This window comes from Pteropus vampyrus, unplaced genomic scaffold (assembly GCF_000151845.1).
Source record: "Pteropus vampyrus isolate Shadow unplaced genomic scaffold, Pvam_2.0 Scaffold488, whole genome shotgun sequence".
NCBI lineage: Eukaryota > Metazoa > Chordata > Mammalia > Chiroptera > Pteropodidae > Pteropus > Pteropus vampyrus.
The window spans coordinates 196,175-217,579 of record NW_011889269.1 but is presented as its reverse complement, the minus strand read 5'-3'; the positions used below and the strand labels follow the sequence as shown (position 1 = coordinate 217,579).

General features: G+C 50.1%; 3 protein-coding genes across 13 annotated transcripts in view; 2 read left to right on the top strand and 1 right to left on the bottom strand.

Annotated features, from left to right (window-relative positions):
• Positions 1-4,606, top strand: part of RNASE13 (ribonuclease A family member 13 (inactive)) — a 35,164-nt gene extending 30,558 nt beyond the window's left edge. The window contains exons 2-3 of the mRNA XM_011382748.2: positions 2,443-2,881; positions 3,170-4,606. Coding sequence (XP_011381050.1) covers positions 3,175-3,636 — 462 coding nt within the window. The 5' untranslated portion in view covers positions 2,443-2,881; positions 3,170-3,174 and the 3' untranslated portion in view covers positions 3,637-4,606. The remainder of the gene's footprint in view (positions 1-2,442; positions 2,882-3,169) is intronic.
• A 480-nt stretch (positions 4,607-5,086) lies between these two features.
• Positions 5,087-7,675, bottom strand: TPPP2 (tubulin polymerization promoting protein family member 2). 2 transcript variants are annotated; one of them, XM_023524716.1, is made up of 4 exons: positions 7,537-7,675; positions 6,711-6,889; positions 6,323-6,476; positions 5,087-5,558 (listed from the first exon to the last, which is right to left on the bottom strand). In XM_023524716.1, exons 1-4 carry the CDS (start codon positions 7,651-7,653, stop codon positions 5,373-5,375), a joined length of 636 nt encoding a protein of 211 aa, XP_023380484.1. In that variant the 5' UTR covers positions 7,654-7,675; the 3' UTR covers positions 5,087-5,372. The 2 variants fall into 2 exon arrangements, with proteins under 2 accessions (XP_023380484.1, XP_011381038.1); XM_011382736.1 differs by lacking the exon at positions 7,537-7,675 and adding an exon at positions 7,149-7,267 and having other exon boundaries at positions 5,281-5,558; positions 6,711-6,950.
• A 3,024-nt stretch (positions 7,676-10,699) lies between these two features.
• Positions 10,700-19,403, top strand: NDRG2 (NDRG family member 2). Of its 10 annotated transcripts, none has more exons than XM_023524713.1 (17): positions 10,700-10,741; positions 12,348-12,414; positions 13,109-13,189; positions 13,529-13,570; positions 13,962-14,067; positions 14,301-14,421; positions 14,605-14,667; positions 15,570-15,630; positions 15,848-15,934; positions 16,117-16,173; positions 16,346-16,449; positions 16,922-16,966; positions 17,269-17,320; positions 17,582-17,629; positions 17,936-17,971; positions 18,120-18,171; positions 18,405-19,403. In XM_023524713.1, exons 3-17 carry the CDS (start codon positions 13,115-13,117, stop codon positions 18,569-18,571), a joined length of 1,116 nt encoding a protein of 371 aa, XP_023380481.1. In that variant the 5' UTR covers positions 10,700-10,741; positions 12,348-12,414; positions 13,109-13,114; the 3' UTR covers positions 18,572-19,403. The 10 variants fall into 10 exon arrangements, with proteins under 10 accessions (XP_023380481.1, XP_023380482.1, XP_011381030.1 ...); XM_023524714.1 differs by having other exon boundaries at positions 10,728-10,947; XM_011382728.2 differs by lacking the exon at positions 10,700-10,741 and adding an exon at positions 10,932-11,024.
• Positions 19,404-21,405: the final 2,002 nt, after the last annotated feature.

Genomic DNA, 21,405 nt, shown 5'->3' with positions numbered 1-21,405 from the left:
CAGACCACCAGGATGGCAGTTTGAAAACCAAAGGCCCATGGCACAGTCAGCCCTTGTCCTGGCCCTGTGTTCATGCCTTTGTAACATATGTTCATACGGTGTGTCATCCTATTGAATTGTAAATTGAATCTGGACTGTCTTATTTACTTTTGTATTTCCCCCCAAATTTGTCATAGTGCTTTTCAATGATATTTAAAAATTAATTTTTATAATATATTTTAGAGTAATCAAAATGAGGTATGGCTAATAACAGAAAGCTTTGCAAAGATGAATTTTAAGTCAGGTATTAGAGGGGGCTCTAATTGGCAGAGTGGGGATGAAAAAGGTCACTTGGCTCATTGGGAGAATGAAAGAGGCTTTGCGGTGAATCGGGAGAAAAAAGTGAGTTGGTGTAGAACCTGGAAGACCATCCCCAGTTATCCATTTATATATTATTTAATGGTTAAAAGGCACTTTCATGCTGACCATCTCATTTTATTCTTATAGCCTCATGAGATAAGGAAGGTTTTAATCCCATTTTATAGAAGAAACAGACACTCAGTAGGTTATCCGATATCAAGTCCTGAACTCTTTACAATGTGCTCTTCCATTTCTGTAATTGTGTGTGCAGAGGTGAGTGGTGGTGGGTGGGTAGTGAATGAAGGAAGAGGAAGACCAAGAGGCATGAAGGGCCTCTTCTTCTTTTCAGGGAAGCTGCTGCATTGAACATATAGGGAAGAGGTGGCATATGCTTTGAGGTGGAGACCACACAGTAGTAAACTTCCTTAAAACAAAGACTTGAGTCAGCTAGGCTCAGGCACAACCCTGCACAAGCTCCCACTCGGTATTGGCTTGTAGACTAGCCTGAAGGACACAGATGAGCCACCTGCCTGTGCAGGCTTTACTCTCACTTGCTTGGCTGTGCACACTTCCCTGGGGAGGACTTCCATCCAAGCAGAAGCTTCTTATACAGGATCTCTGGGCTGAGTCTCCACTGAGTCTCCACTGAGTCCACTGAGCTAGCTCAATGGACTTAATGGGGGTGAGAGCAGAAGAGAAGGGCAGATTCAGGGTGGAGGTGATGACATGAACAAGGACAGTGAGGTGGAGTTGGCGCCCAATGGGGGAAGCAGACAGACACGGAGTTGCAGCTGGATGGGGACAGGTCATGGAAGGTCTTATATCCTCTGAGGCACAGAGTCTTAACCAGAATTGGAGTGTGTGTTGTCCAGGAAGGGAAGAGCCTAAGCAGGGAAAGAAAAAGAAATGGAAGGGATGGGTTTAGGAAAAGTTTAGATAAGATTGCCAGGGCTGAATAACTGATGGACTCATGCTCATATTGAGTCTCATCATGTGCCAGGCACTGGGCTAAAGGCACTTGACGTACACTTTAATGAATTCTAATACTGCCACAAGGTATATATAATATTACTCTCATTGGCAGATGAAGAAATTAAAGTTTATAGTATTTTAGTAAACTTAGATTGATGGTGTACAGCCTATAAACAGCAGAGCTAGGATTCAATTTCTGGTCTGTTTTACTCAAAAGCCTGCTCTTATCTACCATGTAGACGCTGCCTCCCCACAGACGGGATTAGGGAGAGGACAGGCTCTAGGATCGCTCTCAGATTTCTTGTGTAGGTAACTGAGGAAGTTGAGATAGACAACACAAGAGGAGAAGCAAGTTGTGAGAAGGACGGGTTCAGTGTTGGACTTATTTGTGCTGTCAGAAAGAGCAAGTTAGGGGGGCTGTGAATGAGGAACACCAGTACACCTCTCCGTACCCCCTCCTGATTTACACGTTGGTCTTGGAGCACTCAGCTTTCTGCAGTCTGACTCCCCCGCTCCAGCTCTCCAGGGAGACTGTGGTAGGCTCTCCTGAGAGGAAGCCCACAACCTGGATCACAACCTGCAGGGAGACTGGGCTGAGAAGCCTGTGGAAGTCAAGGACTGTGGCTGGCAGGCTCTAGGGAGCTGGCTCTTTGCTTGTGATGAAGGGGCAGGGGTTGACGAAAAAGAAAGTTGGGAGCCCAGCCCTTTCCCAACATGACCATCAGCAGCAAAAGTCGGATTCATTGAGCTCAGATAGCCCACACCCCGCTCAAAGTCAAGCAATGCTGTCTAATGACCTGACAAGTTTGGGGCTTCAGGGTCAGCATGCAAAAATTTCCAGGTGTGTTCGGACTCCAAAAGGGCCTGAGGATAATTACAGGTGAGGGAGTTGTGTGACCGCGTCATTGTGATTGTTGTGAAGTAAATGATAGGGACTGGGGGGGTCCGCAAGACCACGTCTTGGATTCTCAGTGCAGCACTCTGGTGGGAGGTCCTTGCATGTGCTTGGCCTCCTGGGCTCCTGTGAGTGGGACAAGAGTGTGGCAGATGCTCTGCTCTCTAAGGGTTAGGAACAAGCAGCGCTTTGTTCCTCAGAAACATGACAGTGCTTTTCTTCTTACCTCTTTGTAGGAGAAGGCCCACGGACCAGAGAAAGCATTAAAGCCCAAGAATTTAGGGACTTCTGGCAAGGAGTGTGGGACTGAATGTTCTTATGACACCAGAAAGGAGGAGACCAGATAGCAATGTCTCTTTCCTTCCTCCTATTCAACCCCCTCAGCACAGAAGCTTCTCAAATTCAGGGGACATTCCCTCCTCCCAGACTGGCCTTTAACCAGAAACCTGTTCAGCCTCTTCTCACCTGTGGGCAGTCTTTGGCTTCAGGCAAGAAGAATCCCTGCCCCCTGATGTGTTCATCTTCCAGCGCCTGTCCTTCTTCCAGAGCAATCAGAGAATCGTAGCTCAGCCTGTTCCTTCTATTACTTTTGCATTTTTTACCAGAAGGGTTGACTGGGGCCAGAGATAATTGAGAAGAGTTGCTTACCCACGCGCCATTTGGACCTCTTATTCTGTAAGTATTACAACTGATGGACTGGGTGAGGCTGAGACCATAGGTGGACTAAGGGGTGGGGGTGGGGGGAATGGCTGAAGGTGGCTGACTGGCTGGGTGACCTTAGGCAAGTGTCTCCTCTCTCTGGAGCATGAGATCTAGGGCTGGATGATCTGTGAGATACAGTCCAGCTCTTATGGCGTAGGAGAAGGCACACAGGGAAGGCTGGGGGAATGCTGGAGGCTCCGGGAAGGAGCAGCCAGCCACTGTGGGCCCACCTCTGCTACAACACCATAACTCTACCTGCAGGAAGAATGGCACCAGCTGCAGCCTGGCTCCTGTTACTCCATCTTAGTCTAGAGCCAGCTCTGGTCATGAATATCGGGCTACAGATGGCCATCAGAAACTTCCGCATCGTAAACATTGACTATCCCAAGGTTAAATACCCAGTGGATTTCCAAGGCTACTGTAATGGTATGATGTCCTATGTGCGGGGCAAAAAGCAAGATTGGTATTGCCCAGAGACCCATTATGTGATACACGCCCCCTGGAGAGCCATCCAGAAGCTCTGCAAGCACTGTGAGAACTTCTGCGATAATTACAATCAATATTGTACAGTCACAAAGGACTCCTTACCCATCACAATCTGCTCTCGGGTCACCAAACAGCCACCCCCCAGCTGCAGCTACAATGGCACCCTAACCAACCAAAGGATCTATCTGTTCTGTTCCCAAAAGTATGAGGGTCAACCCATAGATGTCATTGGCACCTACTAGGAAAAGGAGGGTTTGATCCTGAACCACCCCTCATTGCCACCACAGACCAGCTGTCCCCTTTGCCAAAACCCTGATTCCTGGTACAAGGCTTTCTCCCTGACTTTGAAGGCAGGCAGGGTCTCCTCCCAAGAGACCAGGGAGGTGAGAAAAATGTCCAGAGCTTTGGTCACCATATAAAGTTATACTGTCTTCTGGCTCTTTCCAACTTGTTTCCGCCCCCGCCCCCACATGCCCCCTCCTTCTCTTTTTCCCACAGTTTTACCCACTCAAGAAGCTGTGCCCATTTGGCAGCGATCGTCTATCCACTAGGCCAGATCTTGATTTCTGGATGGAGGTCCTGAGCCTCAGCTCACACCATGGCAACAGGCACTCAGCTCTATGTCTCAACTCCCCACACCTACCACCTTTCTCTTCTCTGTCTTCCTCATTTCCTTAGGATTCCCTCCACTCACTCACCCATACAATGGGTGTCTCTTTCTATAGGAATATCCCTGAAACCCTTAGGTTCATTTTAGACTCAGTTCCTCAGAACCCCCCTCAGTTCCCAGTCTGCTTCTCACTATGAAATCATGGATCTTTTCTTCATGTTTTTTCCTCCCTCCTTCTGCCATGGAGCCCAGTGCAGTCTCCTCGACACTCCCAGCCTCCTTGAGTCACCTGTCTTCTCCAACCTCTTTCCCTTCTACCATTTTCCCCTGGCTCACTGGAGTTTCAGGTTAATCTTCTTTGACCTATCCCCCCAAAGATTCCTGCATCCTATTTCTTCCCTAAACTCCTAATGTCTCCCAAACTCTAGGATCTGCCACCAACAAGATGGGTGAGATGGCCTAGTTGTAGTCACAGAAGGTTTTAAAACCACATCCGAGTTATGTATCACCATTGGATGAACCTGGGGGATGGGTACATGGAACCCCTCTGTACTATTTTTGCATCTTCCTGCGAATCTATAATCATTAAAAAAGAAAAAGATGAAAAACACATTTGACTCAGTTCTGACTTCATTTTTTCCCCCTCAGTGCACTAGAACTCCTACTCTCGGAGTCCTGGAGTCCACCCACCTCCAGCCATCTTCTTGGTCTACTTTTAGCAGTCAGTAGGACCTTCTGTTCCATGTGAACCATGATGGAGTTGTGGTGGGGTAAAACTCACTTCCAGCTGGGTGTTGAAAATGGATTCTCCTTTCCCTCAGCTCTAGAACAAACTTGTAGTCGGGTTCAGGCTAAGTAGATCTTTGGACCACCCTACCCGACTTCTATTTCTCCCCCAATAAAACCTGGATTGCAACAGATTAGGAAGGTGGACGGACAGGGGTCTGGTTGGTGGCATCTGGGACATCCTATGTCAAATCAGGAGTTGCTACTTCCCTTTGGCAGGTAGAGGGGAGTGGATAACAGTAATGTGAATTCAAGTGGCAAATACTTTTGCCTCCACATCTAGTTCGCCTCTTATCTCCAATTATATTCCTCAGCCCTGATCTTAGAAGCAGTTGTTGAAGGGAATGCGAACTTATGGCTTGGAGGCATCAGGCTAAGTAAGGCAAAAGATGGCGAGCTAGAAACCCTGACTCCTTGGGCTTTCTCTTCTCTCCTCTCTCTACAGCAACGGGTCCATCCATCTCACCCTGGTAGAAGACAGAGCTCATTAGCTGCTGCACACACAGATGTTTATTGTTCCCCAAGCTTCCTGGTGTTAAAGATGCAGGGTCAAGGGCTGGCAGGTTAAGATGAGGCTACTCCCTAGTGGTCCTTCTTATCATAGGTGCCAGCACCCTTGTAGCCACTCACATAACCTGAGTTGTCGGTCATCTCCTCCCGTCCTGCGATGCCTTTGCCCTTGCCACTCTCATCAAAGCGCTCCTTGTGGGTGCCGGTGTACTTGCTGGTATCCGTCAGCCGGCTCACTCCACCAACGGTTGTTGCTTTCTGTAAGCCAGAGGATCATGGGTCTGATCCCTCTCCCTCCTCCTCCACTATCACACCCCTTCTCTAAAGATGGCCTTTGATTCTGCTGGTGTTCTACCCATGGCGTGGTGCCACCTTTTCAGGGCCCATGTGGCTATGGGCAGGAACTGTGGCAAGAGCTACCTACTTGTGAGGGAGGAAAAGTCTGGTGTGTGGGAGTGAGTGAAACGTGTGTAGATTTTTCTGCTTTATTTTGACCAGGCTTCAGCCAGAAGACTTCAACCCCAGACCCAATAAGCGATGTCTCTCCCACTGGGTACGTCCTATTTGAAACCTAGAGTAGAAAAAGCTTTTAGTAGAGAGGGGACAAATAGAGAACAGAGAGTAGGCGAGAGGCAAGAAGTCAGAGATTAGACCTTTCACAAGAGCAGGAAGAAGAGTGGGGATCAGGTACCAAGTCCTCTGCACTCTGTGTCCACCAGGCCCTAGTTGCTTGGCTCAGATACTGGACTCTTGGGAATGAGTCTAAATTTTACTATTAAAATAGCCATGGGCCTTGGGCAAGTCACTTCTCCTCTCTGGGCCACAGTTTCCTCATTTCTGAAATGATTGGATGATCTCTAAAGTCTGTTCCAGTACCAACAGTGCCCCAGAGGCTTTTTGCTCTGCCTCCCTAACCTATCACTTGGCAGGTGTCAGGGTCATCAGAGTGTGGGAGAGGAGGTGGGAGCAGCAGGGATTTAAGGAAGCAGGGTTAAGTATTAGGGATGAAGAATGTCACTCACAGTAACACCAGTGGTAGCTGGATCCTTGCCCTCCATGAGTTTATAAACGTTCCCCAGGGCTTCATCTGGGTTCTTCTCTTTGAACCGCTTTTGGCCCAGTTCCTTCATTGCCTCCTGGAACTGTTGAAATGTGATGGTTCGGGCATTCTTGGCCCTAGTCAGACAAATCCAGGGACTCTGGAATATGAACTCATTACCTTCTAAGGTCCAAACCTCCCTTTACTCAGACTTGGCCACCTAATGTCTTGAGGACAGGGAATAGACAGTGCCAGGTACCCGGTAGGTGCTCAGTAGACCCGTTACAAATGTTCCATCCCATGAACCCTTCCATGTCCCACTAGTTTGCTTGTTCTACTCACCACCCCCACTCCTATCTTTGGTCCCTTACTTGACTTTGCTGAATACGATGTCCACATCAGTGGAAGTGACCAATTTGCCATCCATGATGCCACAGTCTTTACACAGCTTTGAGAAGTTTTTGTTGTTCATTTCAGTGCCACTGCTTGATGATTCTCCAAAGACAGCAAACCGCTGGAATGTTTTTTCTGCTTCTGATGCCATGGTCAACTGGAAGTGAGGGAGGAGAGTAGTGAGGGGAGACGTGGGGGTGAGGGAGGGGAAGGGAAGACTGAAGGGAGGGGAATAAGGACTGGGGTTAAGATAAAATTGGAATCAGCAACAGGAACAAATCCCTACTCCCTTTCCTCTCTACCCTCTTCTCTCTTACTCCCATTCCACCCACTGTTCTCAGCACTAGGGGTACTAGTGTGAATCTTGCATTCTGAGTAATCACCACCACCACTCACATCCCCACCACTTTTGGTACCTAGGAGTGCCCGGATGGTGTCTGACCCTTCCTTCGTATGCAAGTGTGTGCAGATATGTGGGAGCCTGCTGGCTGGGGAGACTGTGATAATGGGGAGACAGACAGGGGAGGAGATGGAAGGTTCTATGACCTCAGTAGTGTTTATGTGACATCACCTTAGCTATAGCCCTGGTTTTGGGAGGAGGGGTGTTTTGGTTTCCCTACCAAATGTGCAAGTTGCCAACCTTCTGATCTCTCCAGATGATCAGACTTCCCTCATCATTCCAGCCCAGCTTGATCAAGTGTGCTGGGGCCCAGTCAAATCGCCTTATGCTCTGCCCCTCAACAAAGGTTGAAGAGAGCCCAGGGAAGGGGTTAATAAAAACAGTTGGCATCAGTTCAACATTACTTTCCTTTCTCCTCTCCAGGCCCAGGCCAACATGGAGAATTCCACTGGCTTTGGCAGACCAATCTCAATGGGAACTTTAGATGGCGACCAATAACGGGCCCAATGTGGAAAGGGCATGGGTCTTGGAGTATAACAGATCTGCGTGAGTCAGGGTGAAATAGGTCAGGGTGAGCCTGAGTCTCAGACTCTGAAAGTCTTCCAGATAAGTTTCTGTGCAGGTCAAGAATGCTCCTCAGGGGTTCTTCTTCGGCTTTTTCTCTAGCCAGAAACTGTATAGATGGATAAACTTCAGGGACCTTAAAGTAGAGCAACTAGGTTGGTGACTTCCTCTCTTTTCTGTCTAAGCAGTCACCAGTTCCTATAAATGTTTTTTCCTTGTCTTATACATCCATTCCTTTTTTTTTCCGTTGCTATTACTCTCACACTTTTTGAAGTCTTTGTCATATCTAGGTGATTACGCTGACTTCTAAATGATCTCTTTCCTAAGTTGAATGCTGTATCCCCACCTACCCTATGATTCATCTCTATTAACCCCTCCAACAGATTACTTTTCACAAAACTATTTTTTATTCACTACTGCTCAAGAACACTCTGTGGATCTTTGGTGCCAAACTTTTTTTCCTGTCATTCAAGGACCTTCATATGTGGCCCCAATCTATCTTACTAAACAACACCCACCTCTCATCAATATCATTCTTCATCTGGGGCCATAATGGCCTAATCACTACATACTTGTGAGGCTACCTCATAGTGGAAAGAACATACCCTTGGAGTGGAATGAATCTGGGTGAGGATTTGAGTCCTAAGTTTGTCACTTATTAGCTGGTTGGTCTTGGGTAAGTCACTAAACATCTCTGAGCTTTAGTTTTCTCATCTGTACAGGAAGGATAATAATACTGAAACTGTGGTATTGGGGGATAATACATGTGAAGTACTTTGCACAAAGCAACTACTGTTCCATTCTTCAAAATAACTTGTGTATTTCTGCCCCCCAAATTTTCCCACATGCTCTCTCTTCATGGAGAGAATACCCCTCTCTCCTATTTAAATACTCCATGGCTGCACTTGTCGTAGGGTGGCTCACCCTAGGAACAAGCCCCTTTTCTTCCTCTGAATTATATTAAGACAAGGTTCCGAGTCTGTGGGCCACGGCCTCTTGGGGTGAGGATTTCTGGATTAGTACAAGGGCCCTTGGAATCGATATGTATATATGTGGATTGTCAACTGAATAAACAATATGCTTTGTGCATATAAGTATCACTATAGACAAAGATATCGTGATTATCAGAACATTATACAAACTTACTTGAAATTATTGCTAAATTCATGGTTTGTCTTTATCAGAATATTAAAACCTTCATGTGGGAATGGAAATCTCTGAACTCTCACTTGAGAAGCGTGGGAAACTATTGTCATAGGACTTATTGTTTAAACAATTCATCTTATACATAGACCATTTTTCTTAACTTTTTCTCTCTTTACCTTCTCTCAACTATTTCATCATAAGCTTCTAGAGAGAGTATGACTAGACTTACACTTCTTTGAATTCCATCTATACAGTGGCTTCTCATAGCAAATACTTAAAACTTGCTTAGTTGAAGGTAAAGTTTGAAGCCGCTTCTGGCCCAAGAGAAGGAAGTTAGCTTGAGAGGTTATCTTTATTGGGCCATTTATACAGGGTTTGGCTGGGACCTGCCCTGACAAGGAGTAACCCTATCTTAGAGCAGAAGCAGCCTCACTTCTGCCTGCAGCAGGCTGAGACCCCTGCACCTAGGAAGCAAACAGATCTCAGTGGAAATTTCCTATCTCCTGCCCGCCCCACGCCCCTGCCTAGGCCCCTTATCAGGTTCCCCCTGAGTCATCCTGACCCAGAGACGAATTTAGATGCTGGAACCTCCAGGTCCTTCCCTCCCCCACTCCAAGTAAGTCTACTTTAGACACATCAGAGAAGGCAGCAAACAAAAAATTCTCCCTCTAGACATTCTTTCTCCCCCAGTTCCAGGAGGGCTGGTGAGATTTCTCTCCTGTCCTAGGCATCTTTATGTACGATCTAATTCCAGCAGCTTTTCCTTGTCTGGGAGTGTTAAACTGGCATCCAGAGGGGAGAGGAGGCTAAGTGAGGAGCTAGGGTGCCCAGCTTCTGTGCCAGTTTCTGGGGAAATAGTTATGAAGGGAGTGGGGGAAAGGAATATAGGAAAACTTGGGTGCTCTAAATTAAGAAATTGAAGGGGGGCCCTTTAGATTTGGGGTTGTTGAAAGCTGGGTTTTATCCTGACTGGTTCTCTTACTCTGGGTCACCTCCTCCCTATCCACCCCTCCTTCTTTCCAATAGACCCTGCCAAGTGGGGATGAAAGGGGCATTGATGTTCCCTGGATGGGAGGGGACTTGTGGGTGGTGAGGGGGGTTATGGGGGGGGTGGTGGTTCCCAGGCGGGAGTGGGGAGGGCAATTTGGGGGTCTTGGGGGGGGCAATCTGTGCTGGTGTTGCAGTTGGCAGCTTCAGTTCCATTGGCCATTGTTCCCAGCTGGCTTGGTGCCCAGCCCCCTAAATGGCAACTCAGGAACCAGGCTGAAGGAGGATGGGGTGGGGACCCTGGGGGGAGGGGAGCTGAAAGGGGTGCAGGTGGGAAGAAATTAAATCTGGTTTCCTTTTGCCTTAGCCACATAACTATGCCATTCCAGGTGGCTTTCCTCTTAGGGGCACAGGGAAGGTGCATCTAGGTGTGGGAAGGGCAGGGCCAGTGAAGAGTCTAGGGCAGCAAACCCACCCAGGTCCTGAGGGAGACGCAGCAGTCCCTGAGAAACCGTCGCCTGGGCATTGCGAGTCAGTCGGGCCGAGCTGGTCTCACCCTCCTTCTCTGGGCCGGACTAGGAGGGGCTAGCGCGATGCCACAGGGTCTCTTGGGTCCCGGCCTGGGACACTGCGTCCTCCTCAAGCCCCCACTCCACCCCCGCAGAATTAACTCCGCCTCCGCGCCTGTTTATCCAAGAGTCAGAGCCCCTGGGGGTCCCTGGCCCCTCCTCCGTCCCCCTTTGGGGCCTTGACCCTGGAGTCCCAGTTGGCCATCCTCTTCCCCCTCTTGCGATCTCCCTCTATTTATAGCGCCCCCTTCTCGCATTCCCCGCCCCCTCCCCGCCTTGTTTTCCAACTTCACTAGGAGCAGCCAGCCGGACAGCAGGCATCGGGACGCAGTAAAGAGAGGAGGTACCAGGACCCTGGGCGTCCCGGAGTTGGAACTCTTGCGCCCTCGATGACGCCCCCGCCCCAAGTCGGTGCTAGCACACCTGCCCCTCCTGGCGGGCAAGACCCCCGCCTGCTCAGCGGCGATCCCCGCCCACTTTCTCCTTCCTGAACCAGGCTCTCTGTTTCCGGGCGGGCGGTGTCGAAATCATAGGGTGTCAGCGCCCTGGGTTCGTCTCCCCTTACCCGTCCCTACCACTGAATCTGGGGACTAAAGAAGGAGCCACAGTACGATTGGCAGATCCAGGTCACGGGTGGGAGCGGTGTTGAGGGCGGTCGTGGGGATTCTCAGCAGGGCTAAAGGATCCCCGCACACCCACAACCGACCGGTTGCCGGGGGATGTTGTGGGGAGCGCCACAGGAGCCCGGAAGCACCCACAGTTTGCTTTTCTTAGCGCTCCCCTCGGGACCCCCGCACAGGCCCTCGGGAGCGGCAGGCAGCCAGGACGGGGTAAAGGGGGGGCGTGTTTACTGGGGGTCTGGGGCGGATCCGCCGGGAGCTGTCGGCCCATGGGCGGGCGGGGGCGGGCCGGGGGCGGGTCTGTGGGGAGCCTTAGCCGAGGCTGGCCGGGGAGTCAAAGGCAAGTGAAGGTGGAAGCAGCCGCGGCGGCAGCAGGTAGGGGGAGGGGCAGGCGAGGGCCGCGGGGCCTGGCTGGCGCCAGCTCCGCCGGTGGGCGGTTTGATCCCAATCTTTGGTAGCCGACCGCTCGCGGGAAGGGGCCGGTCGGGAGCGGGTGCCGGGCTGCTTCGCACAAAGGCTGAGGCTCGGCGAGCTGCAGGGCGTGTTTAGCGTGTGCGCGAGGCTGTGTCCAGGGTCCAGGGCGCTTCGCGCCCGCAGCGCGAGGGAGTCGGTCCCCACGCCGAGAGGCAGCGTATGGACTCGTTGGGACCGGTCCCGCGTGCTGGGCCCGGTCAGTCTCATCTCTACTCTTCATCCTTCCCAGCTGGCGCTCGGCCCTTGCGGGTCGTCTGTCGGGGGAGGCTGGGAGGAGATCGTGGGACCGCCTTCCTCGCTTTTCTCCACTCGCGGGACCCACACCAAGACTGGGTGGAGGAGAGAAGCGAAGGCACGAGGCTTTTTAAATTATTCTTCTTTTTTAATGGCGGAGGGAAACAGCCATGCTCTGCTACCCTGGTCTCGCTCGAGAGCTGTCAAAAATTTGGGGGTCCCCTAGTCCCCACATCTGGTTTGCAAATAGGAAATTGAGGCCCAGAGTAGTACAGACTGGACCAAGGTCACACCAGTAGCGGCAGAGCCAGGGATTAGAATCCAGAGGTTCTGACACAAGCCACACTCCTTCCTCCACATCAGCACTTCCTCCTCTCCCCCCCATAGCCTGGACTGATAACTGCTCACTGTGTTGCCCCGAAGGCCCCTCCAACCTGTATTGATTCTGGTTGAAGCCTAGAGAAGGTGTGTTCACTGGACTCAGGGTTACAGATTGGGGAGGGTTAGTGACCTGGGGAGCGATGGTGACTTGGTAGTCCAGGTCTCGGCTGAGGCTTTCTGTCCCTAAAAGACCCAGGGACTGTCTCCCATGTCATTCACCTCATTGCCTTGTTTTCTCAGACCCCAGAGCCAGGAGCAGTGAGAACCCTGAACCCTAACCCCACTGCATCCAGCCAATAGGAGCCCAGTAAGTGACCCCACCCCCCAGGCTGCAGGCTCTTTACTGTGCTGGTCTGCAAGCCTGCTCTGCTACTCACGGGCCCCACTGATGTTGGATGTATGCTGATTTATTCACAGTGGGGAAGGAGAGTCTTGGAAGGAAGGGAGACTTTGGGTCCGTTGGACACAGATGTCCCTTGTCCCTCTCTTGGTCAAGTTACTCAGATCATTTTTAGCCCCTTTCTTTTTGAGCTGCTGACCTTGGGGCTTTAGTTGAAGGTTACAGTCAGTTGTGAGCTCTCACTACCAGTCCCTTAGTATCTTTGGAGTACCCGGTCACTGAGCCACGAGTTTCACCCCCTACCTAACTGGGAGTATGGGGTGGCCCCTAAATATAGCCTGGGAAACCCGAGCTGCCCTGCTGCCCCACCCTGGATGGTATTTCCATCCAGGATAGGGGAGGAGGGTCCAGAAGTGTGGGTGTTGAGGGGAGCAGTGAGGATGGCCAATCTGAAGAGAAGTGCTGTCCTGGATCCTCTTCCACAACCCGCCTCGCCCCACCCCCACACCCCCTCCCCAGTGGCTTGGACATGAAGCTGGGCAGGAAAGGCTCTCTGTGTTCTAGAGTCGTCTTCAGCTCCTGGGAAGCAGGTATTCAAGATTCAGAGATGTGGGGGTGTAGGGGCAACCTCTCCAGTCTTGATGTTTCTTTACCCTGCCAGGCCACCATGGCGGAGCTGCAGGAGGTGCAGATCACGGAGGAGAAGCCACTGTTGCCAGGGCAGACACCCGAGGTGGCCAAGGTTATTAGAGACCCTCTGACTCCCAGACCCGAATTCCAGACCTCCAAGCCTCCCCATCTCCTACCTTTCCAAATCCAGAATCTCATTTTAACCCACATCCCTACTTTCTCCACCTCTACCGATGTTTCTGTTCCCATAAACCATAATTTGGAGTCCAGGCCTTTGTCATGTTACTATACTAATCTTCATCCTCTCCATGTCTCTTTTTGTTACCTCTTTCTGTTTTTGGTCTCTGTTATCTCTTTACCTATCTCTCTTTATCTATGTCTGTCTCTCCATCTGTGACTCTTCATGGCTGTGTGTTTCTGTGTGGATCTGTCTGTGTGTGTCTCTCTCCAGGAGGCTGAGCTAGCTGCCCGAATCCTCCTGGACCAGGGACAGGTAACAGCGTGGGGCAGTCCCAGGGTGGGAGGAGGGGCTCTCCTCTCCCCTAGGAGAGAGAGGCACCCCTACCTGGCTCTCCTCTTTGCTTCCTTTCCTTTTATTTCTTTCCTTCCCCATCCCCAGCTCTCCCTTTTCCTACTCGTCTGCCTTCTCAAAGTTCCTCAGTGCTCTTCGATCTTTCATTATTCTTCTCCACTCTCAAAAATCATCTTCCACTGTCATCTTTACCTAAACTGAATTCTTGTCGATCTTATTTCTAGTACTTTGTTCCCGTCTCCTCTCTTTGCCCCTCCTCCTGCATCAACTCCTCAACTTTTATAGAGGTCTTTCTCCTGCCTCTTTTCTTTTCAGCCTAACTCCTACCTGATGGTTACCTATTTTCCTGCAGACTCACTCTGTGGAGACACCTTATGGCTCTGTCACTTTTACTGTCTATGGCACCCCCAAACCCAAACGCCCAGCGATCCTCACCTACCATGATGTGGGACTCAACTGTAAGGACTTTCACTTCCCCTCCTATTCCTTTTTGGGAAGAGGCTTGCGGGGGTGGGGAGGAGTAAAACCCCAGTGTAAGGGGAAGGGTCCGCATGGGCAGGAAGGGAGCCATGTGGCATGTCAAGGAGACATTCTCTCCTAGTCTGACTGTAGCATGAAAGAAAGAGAGTGGGTTCTGGGGACACTTTTCCCTGTCTGATTCTACTGTTTGGGTGCTGGGGATTCTCTTTAGATAAATCTTGCTTCCAGTCGCTGTTTCAATTCGGGGATATGCAGGAAATCATTCAGAACTTCGTGCGGGTTCATGTGGATGCCCCTGGGATGGAAGAGGGGGCTCCTGTGTTCCCTGTGGGGTGAGAATTAGCTCCTTCCCTCCTCATCAGACTGTGAGGCACAGGGCAAGTGTGGGGAAGATTGGACCAGGGGAGGAGGAAAGGGAGGGCAGTGGTGATTCTCTGACAGGGTGAGTAGGACACCCTGAGGTGAAGGCAATGGGGGCAGGTTGGTATTTTCCTTAACATTCCTCTCTTCTCCAGATATCAGTACCCGTCTCTGGACCAGCTTGCAGACATGATCCCTTGCATCCTGCAGTACTTAAAGTGAGAAGCCTGGGGATCCCTCCAAACCAGAGTTCTCTTTCCAGCACAAGGTGGCCCTTAAAACTGTTATGCCCACCATGGTTCCCGGGCGAGTTTTGGTCTCTGGCCTAGATATAGTCTTCCTCCTCCATGCTCTCAACTGATTTTTGAGAGAGTGAGTGGGTGGGTTTGGAAAACTGACTTAAGTCATCGGAGTAGCCCTAATGGATGGAAGAAAGGAAGAAAGAGGGACTATGCTCAGCCCTGCGTCAGGCTGAGGAGGGATCAGGAAGCTAGAATGGAAAAGGAGGGGGTGACAATCCCTGAGGAACCGGATAGACCTGTCTCTGTTCCTCTGTTCCTCCTACTCCCCCTCCTCCATAAACACTCCTGGAAACAGGGAGTCTTGTGTGTAAGGGAGAGGGGGGAAAGGAAGAAGAAGACAGGCAAGGCCTCCTGCATATGCACGTGGGGCACCTCTGTCCTTGGCTTGGCTTTTACTGGACACCAGGGCCCCAGGCCGTTCTGGTTCACCCCTTTGGCTCTTTAACCCCCTTCTTCCTGTTGTTTGTTTTATCTTTACATCCTGCCTCAAATTTCCTTCTTTTAAGTTCCTCTAGAGGAACCAGGAACTAAAATGGAACAAGTTTAACTCGCTCCTGAAAACTGAGAATGGACACAGTGCTACCTAGGAAAACAGTTGGTTGGTGGATGGCTATTTCTTTTCAGGACACTAGTTCTCCAAGAGGGAGCTGGGGAAACATTTCAGGGTCCTACACTGATTACCAGTGTTAGCTTTTAGCTCTTTGGCAGGTCCCTTTCTTTCCTTCTGTGTGCCTGTGTCCTTAGGAAGGAGGGTGAAGAATTTGGAAAGCCAAAGTTTTGGACACCAGGGTCCATTAGACATATATTTCTCTTCACAGTTTCTCTACAATAATTGGAATTGGTGTTGGAGCTGGAGCCTACATCCTATCGCGATATGCTGTAAGGAGTAAAAATCCCCAGTGAGGGAAAGACAGGTCCAAGGCCTAGGCAGACTGATTAAGAGAGTCTCGTTTGCTACTGTGGGTTTCGATGGGAGGACATGGGTCTGGGGGGTGGGGAGGGAGGCCCCTTGGGAGCCTAAGATGGGTGAAACTCAGTGGGGAAGGGATAAGGCCATGCCTTGCCTCTGATTGCTCTTCCTTCTTCCGCCCTTTAGCTTAACCACCAGGATACAGTTGAGGGTCTTGTCCTCATCAACATTGATCCCAATGCCAAGGGTTGGATGGACTGGGCAGCCCATAAGGTTGGCAGGGGCCTGTGTGCTGAGATCTAGGGTGGAGGTTCCTTTGTATGGGTCCAGTTAAGCTCTACCAGTATAAACGATTGACCTGTGAACTTCGTAGAGCAAGAAAGAAGCTGTGTCACTTTGCCTGGGTCTCTTCTCCCTTAATGTCCTGAGCTTTCTCACCTTCCCTTTCCTCGTAGTTAACAGGCCTCACCTCTTCCATTTCGGAGATGATCCTTGGACATCTTTTCAGCCAAGTATGTGGTTGCGGAAAATGGGGGAAGAAGAGGGACCAACAGGGACTTGAATGCTTGGGGTGACTTCCTTAGCTGAGACAGAATATGGGGAGGAAAACAGGTTTGCCTCTTTGCATCCAGTAATGTTGGCTTCTCTTCCTAACCCTCTTTTTCTCCCTCTTCTTTCCTTCAGGAAGAGCTGTCTAGAAATTCTGAGTTGATACAGAAGTATAGAAATATCATTGCACGTGCGCCCAACCTGGACAACATCGAACTATACTGGAACAGCTACAACAAGTGAGTGGGCAGTGTGTGTGCGTGTACATGTGAAAGCAAGGTAGAAGCAGTGACTGGAGGTAATGGGGAGGCAAAGAAGAGGAGAGAGAAGTTTAGAAAGTACAACGTGTGCAAGGAGGGAGGGATTTGATGCGTAACTGGGGTAGGTGCAGAACAGACCCAGTGGGAAGAAATGTAAGATGTCCCCCTTTCTCCTGTTTACTTCCCTTAGAGTTTCGGATTCCCAGATGACGATCTGTCCTTGTGCCTTTCCTCCCCCTTCGCTACCCTCTGACCAGGGACCTAGGGCACAGTGGCTGTAGGGATTGTGCTTGAGGCCTGCCTACCACCTTCCCTTTCGATTCCCACTTTTAATTACCAATATTTGACTGTAGTTTTTAAGAGGAAGATAGCTTCCTAATGGGGGAGTTTCTATCTGGATGGATAGCGTTGCCTGCCTACAATTTCTACTCCTCTTTTAACCTTTCTCTAGCCGCCGAGACCTGAACTTGGAGCGTGGAGGCGATATCACCCTCAAGTAAGACTTTAAGAGAGATAGCTTTGCCTCTCCCCCTGGGTCTTCCCTTGGTGCTTGTATCCTTTAGAAGAAGAATCTTTTGCCAGGGAATTTTCTTGTCACCTCCCCCGCACCATCCCATTTAGCAAATCACCACCCTCTAGCTCCAGGTCTTCTGCCTTTGCATCCTCTGGGTGGGATCGGTGGGGCTTAGAAGGCTGTTTCCTCTTTGGAGCCAGACATTTTCCAGCTGCTCTTCTGGGAAGGGGTGAGTAAGGGAGTTTCAGGTGCTCACTGTCTTCTCCCCGACACTGTGCCTCTAGGTGCCCTGTGATGTTGGTGGTAGGAGACCAAGCACCCCATGAAGATGCAGTGGTCAGTAGAGAATTTGGAGTGGGCACGGGAGGGTTGGAGTCTTAGGCTGGTGGTCAGAGGGGTATCTTGCCAAGAGGGAAGCTTGGTTAGGGACAGGAAGAGTGACAGCAACCATGGTGCCTAAGAGGTTGATTCTTGGTAGGAAGGAAATGGGTAGGGAGCTGATAGGAGAGGAACTGGGGTCTGGATCCCTGGGTGTCTTGGATGGGAAGGGTCATAGGGAGTGAGTGACCTCCTTCATTCAGCCTCTCCTTACTCCAGGTGGAGTGTAACTCAAAACTGGACCCCACCCAGACCTCTTTTCTCAAGGTCAGTAACCCTACTTCATGCCCAGCCTGGTCCCCTGTCCAGAGCTCTATATCCTGAATCTTAGATTCAACTTCTAGGCCTCCAGGGTCCTGCCTGGGAGCAAGTGGAGTGGATGAAATAAAAAATAAAACAAAACAAAACACACATACATAGAGAAAAACAAAACAAAACAAAACAACAATAACAGCAAAACTCCTAAGGGCCTGGAGTGGGGAAGCAGGGAAAGGAGACCCTTTTCTGCCTCTTGGCCTGGCTCACTTTATTCATGTGTGTGTCACTTTTTCTGGGTGGCTCTCTTCTGAGCAGATGGCCGACTCCGGAGGTCAGCCCCAGCTGACGCAGGTGAGTACCCCTGCCATCCCTGGGATGGAGTATTAATGGCACTGAACTATATCCTTTGCCATACAGCCCATCCCCAACCTGCCACAGCCTTGGGCTCCCGCTCAGCTTCTAACCTCACCTGTCTTCTTGCCTCATCTTACTTCCACAGCCAGGCAAGCTGACTGAGGCCATCAAGTACTTCCTGCAAGGCATGGGCTACAGTGAGTATGGAATCATGCGGACGAGGGATTGCTGCACAGGACGAGGGATGGCCACTGAGGGGAGGACGCATTTTAGGAAAATTCCTGGACTTACCATCATCTGCCAAATCGAGCTCATTGAGCCCCTGGCCCCATTCGTAACTCTCGTCTCCACCCAAGCACCAACTCCGAGTTGCCATCATCTCTTTTCCTACCTCCTCTCTGACTGCTTGCTTATCCTTCTGTCTCCACAGTGGCCTCATCCTGCATGACTCGCCTGTCTCGTTCTCGCACAGCCTCCCTGACCAGTGCAGCATCCATTGATGGCAGCCGGTCCCGCTCTCGCACCATGTCCCAGAGCAGCGAGTCCGGGACTCTCTCTTCAGGGCCCCCGGGGCACACCATGGAGGTCTCCTGTTGAATGGCCCTTTTGGCCTGGTGTGGGACCCAGCCCTCACCTCCCCCAGCACTAACCTGGGAGGTGCAGAGGGCACTGGGCCAGAGTGAGCAAGGGAAGCTGGGCAGATCACGTGTGGAGATGACCTTGATCTTTGATTGCTACCCTAACCTTGACCTCTAACCTGTGATTCCCCTCAGCTCCTGGGAGAGATGTCCTAATATCTCTTAGGGCACCCAGTCCCCTAAATGATCCCTCTCCCTCATTCTGGTGTTAGTGGGGAGAGGGCATGTGTCCACTTTCCGTTATCTAGGTGTCTGTAGATGGGGGAAAAGAGGTCGTTGCAGTTGTCCATGGTGCCTCCCCCAGACTCTCTCTACTCATCCCATTGCAAGGGTAGGGACTTGGGGCTGGGGCTCCACTCACCAAAGCTGATACGACGTCTCATTAACTCTTCAGCTCTCTGAAGGGTATGGGCCTAAATGAATGTGTGAGGGGAGGCTTGCTGGTGGGTTAGTGGTCCTCAGGATGTGATAGAAACATCCACTGTGTGAATGAAAGTTTGAATGGGAGGTGGTGGGCAATGAACAAGTTTGAGGGAAAGATTGGAGCTGGGGCAATAGGAAGGGGCCTGGGGCCATTGGCTGCACTAACTTTGGTAGCTGTCTAGACAGTGTGTGTCTAGAGTGGGAGGGGGTGGGAGCCAGGCTGGAGCAGGGCTGCTTGGGGCTTGGCATAGAGGTGGGAAGGGCTACCTTGGGGCTCTGACCACAGTGTGTTATGTGTGGAAGGTGCTCTCCTGTCTCCCACAACTTCTGCTGTAACAATAAACTGTAGAGGAATCTGAGCACCATTATTCTTTGTCTGAGTATGCCTGCGTCATACCCCTTTCCTACCCTCTCCTTGCCCAACTCTCGTATTCTCTTCTCAAAGTGACAAACCATGGAAGGGGGCTTGTATAGCATAGGCACTGAACAAAATGTGACTAAATGTCACTGGCCCCTATTCGATAGATTGGTATTGTCCTTAGTATTGATAATATCATCAAGTTTGGGGAGAGGAGCTACTTAGCTCTTAGAAGACTTCCTTATCATTTATTGAGAAATGCGGTAGGGTTTCAGAGATGTCACCAACATCATGATCTTAAAGAAGGAAGTACAGAAAGCTGACTAAAGTGCCCAAGGACATCTTGTGACCCATCTTCCTGCAGGATCATCCCTGGGGTCACCTAGATTCCACTTTAGGTGGTTCAGCACAGTCATCAGACTGGGCCTCCTGTAGTTACTAGTGGGGTCATTGGGTCACTCATAGTTGATCCTAATCTGAAGACTCCTCTAGGTGAGTCACGGAAGCAAAGAGAAGTTCCTCCCAGGAATTCCTCCACATGAACCCAGGAACTCAGGGAGTTAGACCATGGTTGTGGCTCTCTGAGAAGCCTTTCAACAAGTATGAACAACAATTGTCAAGAAGACTTTAGATATTCTGTGGCTGTTGCAAGCCGATTCATGAGCTCTTGAGGCACAAGAAGTAAAAATGAGAAGGCACTCCACAGCATTATTGACCAGAGCACTGTGGATGAAATATTACCAGATCACTTGCCAGATGACTGTATAGAACCCCTCAGGTAATTATACACTTTCCTCAGTGAAACTGAGCTGACGGCAAATGCAGCTCGATATCTAGTGCTGACAAACCAATGTGGAAATGGGGCATGGGGCATGTTTGTGATTCTTGAGCATTTCATCACTGTCTCATAGGACTGAGTCTATTTTAAATGCAGTAGCCAGGATCAGAAGGGGACAGGGTGTTGAGTGACCACACGCAGGGCAGGCAGTAGGCGCTTGAATGCCACACTAAAGAAAAGAAACCGTATAATTGGAATCATTGGTCCAACTAGCTCCTAGGTAAACAAAACATGAGGACAAGGCAAAGAACTCCAACCAGCATCAGCCTTGACTGGCAATAGCTGCTGCTGTGCATTATGGAAGGGAAGGAAGCTCTTCTCAGCACAGTCACCTGCACAGGTAACACTTATGTTAGCAGGCCAATCTTTGGAAGAAGGAGAAAATCTCATTTCTGTGTACATATGTGAGCGCATGCATTTATGTACCTGTCATGGAGATGGTGTGTGAAATGGGTGATGTTCATGTGTGTCTCTGATAGATGTCCCCTCATAAGAAATTCAAGAGTTAGGTGGAAGGAGAGATGCTCTCTGCTGGGAGCAAGGGAGAGGGGTTTGCTGTCCTTGACTGACCTCTACTTTGTTGGTCCTAGACATTCCAGGCGAGCCCATGGGGACGCAGTGCCCCCCTGTGGTTGCCATGGTTCTTTCTAACTTTCCCCAGTTCCAAGCTCCCATTCTGTCTCCTGTTCTTCGTGATTCTCCGCGGTAGCTGCATAGGAAGGGCCGGGTACCTTGTCTGTGGTTCCTGCTCATCCTCAAGATCAGAGCTCAGAGGCTCAGAAGAGGTGAGGTGTCTTCATAGAAGCTGAGCCACAAAGTCTCTATGGAGACTTTTTGTCTCTGTTTCAGGCTTAGGACTCCTGTTTCTCTCTTACTCTCATTCTCAAGGAATGTGTTTCCCTGACTTTAGGGATAGAAGTCCAAAATAGCTAAGAGAGTTCAATGGGAAGGAGAAAAAACTAAAGAATACAGTGACAAGAGCCTTGTGGCATCAGCTCGAAAACTGTGGAACTCATGAAGAGATTTTAAAGAGTAATTCTCTGAAGGTACACAAATAGTGAAACTAACAGGAGGGATGGATAAATAAATAGTAAAAGTAGAATGCTTTGTGTATTAGACATTCAATAAATCTAGTAACTCAGAACAAACTTGAAATAAAAAAGAAATAATCAAA

Bases quoted from the DNA above. Each gene is read 5' to 3' on its own strand.
- TPPP2 (XM_023524716.1), bottom strand. From the start codon at position 7,653: ATGCCCTTTCCACATTGGGCCCGTTATTGGTCGCCATCTAAAGTTCCC. The intron at 6,477-6,710 runs GTAAGGGACCAA...TTGTCTGACTAG, and splicing joins ATCGTATTCAGCAAAGTCAA to GGCCAAGAATGCCCGAACCA. The intron at 5,559-6,322 runs GTGAGTGACATT...TCTGGCTTACAG, and splicing joins CAGCTACCACTGGTGTTACT to AAAGCAACAACCGTTGGTGG.
- NDRG2 (XM_023524713.1), top strand. From the start codon at position 13,115: ATGGCGGAGCTGCAGGAGGTGCAGATCACGGAGGAGAAGCCACTGTTG. The intron at 13,190-13,528 runs GTTATTAGAGAC...GTCTCTCTCCAG, and splicing joins AGACACCCGAGGTGGCCAAG to GAGGCTGAGCTAGCTGCCCG. The intron at 13,571-13,961 runs GTAACAGCGTGG...ATTTTCCTGCAG, and splicing joins TCCTCCTGGACCAGGGACAG to ACTCACTCTGTGGAGACACC.